Raw genomic sequence first — 8757 nt, 5'->3', positions numbered from 1 at the left:
CATGGTGGCTCAGTGGTTGCTGCTGGGCTGGCTTTGTGTGTCAGAGGGGCGTGGCCAAGGCCCTCACCCCCCACCCTCAGGATTGGTTGTGGGTGTCAGGGGGCATTGCTGAGGCCCCCACCCTCTCTCCCTACTGGCCTGGTAGCCCAGGGACTTCTGGTAACTTCTAAGTATTATAGGTGTTCTTTGGTGAAATGAGACCTTTATCAGTTAATATCAAACTTTGTCTCTGGTTGCAGGTACTTTGTTTTTTCTTTCAGTTCTGTGTTGGATTATTTGCCATTCCCACCATTTGAACTCTGCGCTGGAACTAATTTTTTGTCTTATGCTTATTTCTAAAATGGGGACTTCCTGTACTTGAGCTGTGTGGTTGAGCTAAACTGCTGCTTTGCTGATGATTCCCTTGGGAAGGCTTTTTGGGTAGCTCAGGTTTTAATGGTTGACTTTATAGGTACTTCCGGGTCTCAAAAGATCCAGTACACCTGGGTTGTGTGTAAACTCTGATCTGAACCTGAGTCTTTTCATTAAGCTGCACACCATGCAATACTATATTCCTGACCCGTCTCCTCTGAGGGGTCCTTCACTGATTGTGGGGGCAGATCAGCTGTCCTTGCTGTGCCCCAGTGTTCTTCCAGTGGGCCCATCTCCCTCACAGCCCGTGCTGCAAACACTTCCCATGGGATGGGCTGGGCACCAGTTCCACTCACCGGCCTTTGAGTGGCTCCTTTTTTTCAGTTGCTGTGGTTGCTCACTCCTATGTGGGTCCGTGGGAACCCTATTACTGGTCTTGCTGGCCTGGGGGCCACCAAAGCCTTCTTATCCCCTGCCACCTCCAAGCAACTTCATCCGAAGGGCACAGCTGTGGCTTTTGCCGGTTCCTGCTCCATGAGCTCGGCAGCTCCAGCCTGGAAGTGGCCGGGATTCAAAATGCTCCCAGCAGTTTTTTCTTTCTCTCATCACGGTTTCTCCTGCCTTCATACACTCCATAGTTCTCTCCTCCTCTTCCCCTGAGCTCTAGTGGCCCCAGCTTGGCTGTCATTGCTTTTTTATATTTGTAAATTGGTTCATTTGTGGCAGAGAGTGACACTGAGGACTGTCTATTCTGCCATCTTGACCAGAAGTCCCTTATTTATTTTTTTATCAGTCTCTCCCATTGAAATGTAAGCTCCATGCAGCAGAGACTTTTGTCCATTTTGGTCACTGCTAAATCCTCTGTACCTAGAACAGTGCCTGGCACAGTGTAGATACTCAATAAATAATAGTTGAATGAATAAGTGAATGTACGCAGCCATCCTGTGAAGTAGGTGGGATGAAGATGACTTCCCTCTGTTATAGATCAGGACATTGAAACTGGAGACTAGGATCTTATCAGACACACAGAGGTAATCTGAAACACATGCACAATGGACTTTCTTGAAGCAGAGTGACATGGGGCACCCCGCACCAATGGCTTCCACCGGGCCAGGCACGACCAAAATTAGATGTGTCTTAGATTGTAGTTTCTTGGTAAAAAAAAAAAAAAATGGTGCCACGAATTTGGGGGTTTGGTTTGGTTATTGGACACTGTCCAGGATGGCATCACATACCACCTGGGGCTTCATAAGCACTATTTAGTGGGGACAACAGCGTGCATGGCCATGTCCTTAGCTCCTCAGTGGTTTCAGCTGCCTGCTCCCCCCTACCTGGCCTCATTCATCGGGGAGAGTGGCAGCTGGTGGAGGGGCACCCACACCCCATGGGTGGCAGAGGAAGCCCAAGGTCAGGGACACGGGCTCTCTGCAGAGGTAGCAGCCCTTGCTGATTGCAGGGAACGTCTTCCAGGCCATTGGCTGCCATTGCCACTTCCTCTCCTGTTCCTGTTCTTGGGTCACGTTTCCTCACAATGCATTGAATGAATGAAAATAAAAATGTAGAATTTCAGCTGAATTATGCCAAAGCTTTCCAAGCAAATGCATGAATTTAAGCAGAGCGAAGTTTCAAATCAAGGGGGCTCAGAGTAATGTCTATTCCGCTAATAATGAAAAGTACAAATGCTTTTATGTCCAATGGGTAACAAATGGGATTCTTTCTCTACTCAGTTACAAAGTGGAAACTGATCTTTGCTTTAATACTCTTGTATTTTCTAAGCGATTAGAAATATTTTAATTCTCTACTTAGCATGTAAGAGCTTGAACAGATCAGAGACTTTTTTTTTTTTTTAAACTAACGTTTCCTTTTTTAAACTAACATTTTCCCCTCTGGAAAGTAGATTGAAATTTTAAAGTAACAGGTTTTCAAATAGCACACTTAGAATTTGTCTGCATAATTATTGCATTTGTCATGAAATCAGTACTTTCAAAAAGTATGTTTCTGCACAAGATATTCATTCTGTCCAGAAGTGTGGCTCTTCAGAGCTTATTATGTGGATTTAGGCACAATGGTCCCAGCTCCTTCTACTAGAACTTTTGTTATAAAGGCAATCATTCCGAATAAAATGGAAGCCGTTTATGTTAATAAACCAGCAGGAAAATGAAATCTGTTGAAATGTTCTACACTCTCCAGCAGCACCATTGGTAATTCATGGTGGCTGTATCTGTTTCATTAGCTTTTCCAAATCACCTGTTTTGCTGACTTTTCACAGCAAACAATTGCCACCATTACCCATCGGAATTTTCTTTGATTCCTTATGTTCTTAGTAGCAGGTGTACGTTTCCTCTAAAAAAAAAAAAAAAGCTATGCCTTTGTCCCTCCTCCACTGGAAAGTGTTCAGAGCCATTCCTGGTAAGAAAGCAGCATTCGTTGCTGTCACTTTCTGGTCTTGGGCTTGCAAAGAGTGTGGATAATGGTCCATGTTTTCCCTTCCAGGTGGAGGGGACACACAGACATAATTGAAACTTACAATGTCAGGGGGTAATTTTATTCCATTACTTTTAATGAAAACGAGACGCTATCCTGGCTAACATGCTGGCAAAGAGCCTTTAGAAGCCCTCAGCTCCCACGTGTAACTGAATGCAGGTGCATGTAACACTCTGTCCTCGTGGCCCCCTCCCCCTGCCCCGTACTCCATGCAGAGACACGCTGTCCGTGGTCAGGAAATGCAGTGAACCACAGGTAATGAGCTCAGTATCCGTTTGCCTTGTCAGATCTCCCAGCTGATGACAGAGAGTGGCCGCGAGGGACTGACAGAAGCCGCGCTGAACCGCTACAATGCAGACAAGCCGTCCGCCTGCACCGCCCCAGCCTCGCAAGGCTCCTGCGTGGCCAGCGAGCCTTCCTCGGGCACCTCGGTGGCTGCTTCCTTCTTTGCACGGTAAGAGAGGTGCTCGGACCCTTGTTTTTTCCCATGAACCCATCTGGTTAGCCTCTTGCATGGACCAGGTCAGCTAAAACCCCAGAAAGAGTTTGGGCCTATTCTCTCACCTCACTCTTGAAGACAGGACTTCTTGACCTTGACACATGTCGGATCAAAGAACTCTTTGTTGTGGGGAACTGTCCTGTGCAGGATGTTTAGCAGCTTCCCTGGCCTCTACCCACTAGATGCCAGTAGCACCCCTCCCCCAGCTGTGACTACCAAAAATATCTCCAGACATTGCCAAATGTCCCCTGGGTTGAGAGCCACTGCTCCAAGAATACATGGCTCTAAAGACAGTCCTCCTGGGGATCAGAACTTTTGAAGGTGCAGCCCTATGGCTGGTGTTTCCAGATTTATCTACTCATTACAGAAAATGAACTGCTTAAAAATTAACTATTAAATAGATGGCAATTTTTTTTCTTCTTGACAGACTAGCTGAATGGTCATCAAAAAATATCCAGCTAATCTTGGAAACTTTTAAAAGATGAGAAACAAAAAAGAAAGGTATTTCAGCAATGTGTTCTGCCTAATTTTAGCAATGTGGCAGAGACAGGGCAGGAGACAAAGGACAGCTGGACAGGAAAGAACTTCGGGAATTGTCTAATTCGATCTCTTTATTTTATGAATGAGGAAACTGAGGACCAGGAAAATTCATCTAAGAGTCAGTTTATAGCAAAGCCAGAAATAGAAACCAGTTTCCTCTACTTTTTTTCTCTATGACTCATTCTTTATTTGATACCTGGAAATCTTTCTCTACGTGAGATTCGCAAGCTCCTGAGCAAACAAGACAAGACATGAAATTAGAGGGTCCCCTGGGTTCAAGGTTCAGTGCCCCCTGAGTTTTCTCATCTATAAAATGAGGATAATTCTTACTCTGCAGGGTCGCTCTGAAAATTAAAATGAGATAGTTACAAATTATAAAGTATGATACACATGTTAATTCAATATGGATTTTGCTAGTGTGTCAGCAACAAGGAATATCGTATGGCTTTTCTTGTATCCGTATGAATGGTAATATGCAAAACACAAATATGAGGAAGGGGCTCTGATTAGGAAAGGATAAGGTCAGAGGAGGGACAGAGGGCTCATACCCTGGATTAAGACCCATAGGGAGCACAGGGAACTTACTGTTGGAAGACTGGCTTTGTGGGTCTGATCGTATTCTGATGCCATGTTTATTGACTTCTGAACACTTGGGCCAACTTGAATGTGTGGGCAGTGTCAGGATATGTGTGTGTGCTGCCACCCGACAATGGGCCATTGTGTTAGCTCTGTCCGTACGTGAATCTCTGTTGTCCCCGACCATGGAGCGGGTAACAAGCTCACTGGGAGGTCATGTCCATGTCATTTAGGAAGGAAATGAAGAGATAGACCAGCTTATGAGAAAATGCCACCAGCACTAGCACAGAAGATCCTAGGACCTAGGAGGGTAATTAGAGTGTGTCNAAAAAAAAAAAAAAGCTATGCCTTTGTCCCTCCTCCACTGGAAAGTGTTCAGAGCCATTCCTGGTAAGAAAGCAGCATTCGTTGCTGTCACTTTCTGGTCTTGGGCTTGCAAAGAGTGTGGATAATGGTCCATGTTTTCCCTTCCAGGTGGAGGGGACACACAGACATAATTGAAACTTACAATGTCAGGGGGTAATTTTATTCCATTACTTTTAATGAAAACGAGACGCTATCCTGGCTAACATGCTGGCAAAGAGCCTTTAGAAGCCCTCAGCTCCCACGTGTAACTGAATGCAGGTGCATGTAACACTCTGTCCTCGTGGCCCCCTCCCCCTGCCCCGTACTCCATGCAGAGACGCGCTGTCCGTGGTCAGGAAATGCAGTGAACCACAGGTAATGAGCTCAGTATCCGTTTGCCTTGTCAGATCTCCCAGCTGATGACAGAGAGTGGCCGCGAGGGACTGACAGAAGCCGCGCTGAACCGCTACAATGCAGACAAGCCGTCCGCCTGCACCGCCCCAGCCTCGCAAGGCTCCTGCGTGGCCAGCGAGCCTTCCTCGGGCACCTCGGTGGCTGCTTCCTTCTTTGCACGGTAAGAGAGGTGCTCGGACCCTTGTTTTTTCCCATGAACCCATCTGGTTAGCCTCTTGCATGGACCAGGTCAGCTAAAACCCCAGAAAGAGTTTGGGCCTATTCTCTCACCTCACTCTTGAAGACAGGACTTCTTGACCTTGACACATGTCGGATCAAAGAACTCTTTGTTGTGGGGAACTGTCCTGTGCAGGATGTTTAGCAGCTTCCCTGGCCTCTACCCACTAGATGCCAGTAGCACCCCTCCCCCAGCTGTGACTACCAAAAATATCTCCAGACATTGCCAAATGTCCCCTGGGTTGAGAGCCACTGCTCCAAGAATACATGGCTCTAAAGACAGTCCTCCTGGGGATCAGAACTTTTGAAGGTGCAGCCCTATGGCTGGTGTTTCCAGATTTATCTACTCATTACAGAAAATGAACTGCTTAAAAATTAACTATTAAATAGATGGCAATTTTTTTTCTTCTTGACAGACTAGCTGAATGGTCATCAAAAAATATCCAGCTAATCTTGGAAACTTTTAAAAGATGAGAAACAAAAAAGAAAGGTATTTCAGCAATGTGTTCTGCCTAATTTTAGCAATGTGGCAGAGACAGGGCAGGAGACAAAGGACAGCTGGACAGGAAAGAACTTCGGGAATTGTCTAATTCGATCTCTTTATTTTATGAATGAGGAAACTGAGGACCAGGAAAATTCATCTAAGAGTCAGTTTATAGCAAAGCCAGAAATAGAAACCAGTTTCCTCTACTTTTTTTCTCTATGACTCATTCTTTATTTGATACCTGGAAATCTTTCTCTACGTGAGATTCGCAAGCTCCTGAGCAAACAAGACAAGACATGAAATTAGAGGGTCCCCTGGGTTCAAGGTTCAGTGCCCCCTGAGTTTTCTCATCTATAAAATGAGGATAATTCTTACTCTGCAGGGTCGCTCTGAAAATTAAAATGAGATAGTTACAAATTATAAAGTATGATACACATGTTAATTCAATACGGACTTTGCTAGTGTGTCAGCAACAAGGAATATCGTATGGCTTTTCTTGTATCCGTATGAATGGTAATATGCAAAACACAAATATGAGGAAGGGGCTCTGATTAGGAAAGGATAAGGTCAGAGGAGGGACAGAGGACTCATACCCTGGATTAAGACCCATAGGGAGCACAGGGAACTTACTTAAACACAAATATGAGGAAGGGGCTCTGATTAGGAAAGGATAAGGTCAGAGGAGGGACAGAGGGCTCATACCCTGGATTAAGACCCATAGGGAGCACAGGGAACTTACTGTTGGAAGACTGGCTTTGTGGGTCTGATCGTATTCTGATGCCATGTTTATTGACTTCTGAACACTTGGGCCAACTTGAATGTGTGGGCAGTGTCAGGATATGTGTGTGTGCTGCCACCCGACAATGGGCCATTGTGTTAGCTCTGTCCGTACGTGAATCTCTGTTGTCCCCGACCATGGAGCGGGTAACAAGCTCACTGGGAGGTCATGTCCATGTCATTTAGGAAGGAAATGAAGAGATAGACCAGCTTATGAGAAAATGCCACCAGCACTAGCACAGAAGATCCTAGGACCTAGGAGGGTAATTAGAGTGTGTCCAGAGGAGGGTAACCACAGTGTCAAGGAACTCAGAAGCTATGTCACAGCAGGTTTAGTCTGGAGGAGAGAAGGATCAGGGGTCCATGAGAGCTGCCCTCAGCTACCTCTTGGGTCATTGTGTAAAAGGGCCATTGGTCGGTTCTGTAGGGCACCCAAGTGTGTAGGCAAAGGCTGAATCAAACCTAGCGAAGGAAGGAAGATATCTCCCCACTCAGAATGTAGGAGAATTTGCTCCCGATTCCAAGTGACCCAGGAGAGAGAGGCCCCTGTCTCTGAGAGAGATCAAGGTTACCTTGAGTGATTACCTGGCCTTGATGCTGGGGGGATTATTCCGTGCTCAGATCAAAGCTGATCTCTGATTCACCTTCCTAACCCCAAAGTCTTTGAATATGAATAGTCCATCCAAGTCAAATTGTACAGAAAATTGACTCACAAAAAACCCCGGAAGAAGGATTTGAAACAGGAAGACATAAGAGATTAGTGCGTCTAATGGACAGTGTTTAGGGAGAACAGGAGTTGCCTCGTGGCAGGAAACCAGCAGTGTCTTTAAAGCCAGGTGAAGGACGTGGAAATGAGACAGGCCTGGGAATGCACAAGGGCTGGGTAAGGGCTTTGCCTGAAGCTAGACTTTCCCCAAATCACGGGTGAAGATGGTCTTCTCTGAGACTCTTGTTTGTGCAGCCAAGGAGTGGAATGGATCCAGTGGGGTGAATCCACAGTGGATGGGCTGGTGACATCAGGTGCGGGGGCCCCACAGATGACACTAGCAGTAAACAACGACTGCAGAATCGCATGGGCTTGCAGTGTGAGCTCTCAAAGAGCTGGAAAGAATCCACAGGGCTGTCTCGTCTGAATCCTTGTTATTACTTTCTTTGTGGTGAACTGTTAGCATTTGCAGCTTAATGAGATAAGCATTGAAAGTCCATGGTTTGGGCCTTATGGCCAGTTAGCTCAGTAGGCTAGAGCCTGGCCTTAGAACACCAAGGTCAAGGGTTTGGTTCCCTGTACTGGCCAGCTGCCAATAAATGAATGAATGAATGAATGAATGAATGAATGAGTAGACTAAAGAGATGTAAAGATCAAATGCATGATCATGGACTGGACCCTGGACTGGGTAGGGGGAAGCTTTAAAGCACATTAAAAAAAAAAAGGGGGGCCGGCCCGGTGGTGCACTGGAGAGTGCGCCACTTGGGAGCGCGGCGGCGCTCCCGCCAAGGGTTCGGATCCCATGTGGAGACCGGTTCCCGCTCACTGGCTGAGCGTGGTGCGGGCGTGACGCCGAAGGTTGTGATCCCGTTGCCGGTCAGTAAAAAAGACAAAAAGGAAAAAAAAAAAAGTCCATGGTTTGTGTTCAAAGGGTTTATAATATATGTAGAGGAGAGAAAAGTACCATGTGAAAAAGAAAGATTCCTTGTATATGTATATGTACTTTTCCCTCACCCCTTACTCATGACTTTGTTCTGTCCTGCTGTTCTCAGCAATAATTGGCCTTTCCCACCTCCCAACGAGGGAGGCAGCATATTAATAATCCCTGTCTCTGGTGGGTACCTAAAGCAGAAGATTGGTGACTTGCTCAAGGTCCACAGTGTCAAGAGATGGACTAGGGATGTATCTCACCCCTTTGGGGCACCAAAGGCCCCTGAGATCAGTCAGGTGTATCTCATTTCTTTGGGTCTCCAAAGGACCATGAGGTAAGTCAGGTGTAACTTCTTTGGGTCACCAAAGACCCATGAGATCAGTCAGGCGTATCTCACTTCTTTGGTCTCCAAAGACCCATGCGATAAATCAAAA

The 8757-nt window shown here is 46.2% G+C and overlaps 1 protein-coding gene across 1 annotated transcript in view; it reads left to right on the top strand.

Annotated features, from left to right (window-relative positions):
- LOC103597962 (kinesin-like protein KIF26B) overlaps nt 1–3370 on the top strand; it is a 53540-nt gene extending 50170 nt beyond the window's left edge. Inside the window, exon 2 of the mRNA XM_008581852.1 lies at nt 3123–3370. Coding sequence (XP_008580074.1) covers nt 3123–3293 — 171 coding nt within the window. The 3' untranslated portion in view covers nt 3294–3370. The remainder of the gene's footprint in view (nt 1–3122) is intronic.
- The last annotated feature ends 5387 nt before the right edge of the window (nt 3371–8757 follow it).

This window comes from Galeopterus variegatus, unplaced genomic scaffold (assembly GCF_000696425.1).
Source record: "Galeopterus variegatus unplaced genomic scaffold, G_variegatus-3.0.2 Scaffold2474, whole genome shotgun sequence".
Classification (NCBI taxonomy): Eukaryota; Metazoa; Chordata; class Mammalia; order Dermoptera; family Cynocephalidae; genus Galeopterus; species Galeopterus variegatus.
The sequence above is the reverse complement of the archived record's forward strand: the minus strand, read 5'-3'. Positions and strand labels throughout refer to the sequence as shown.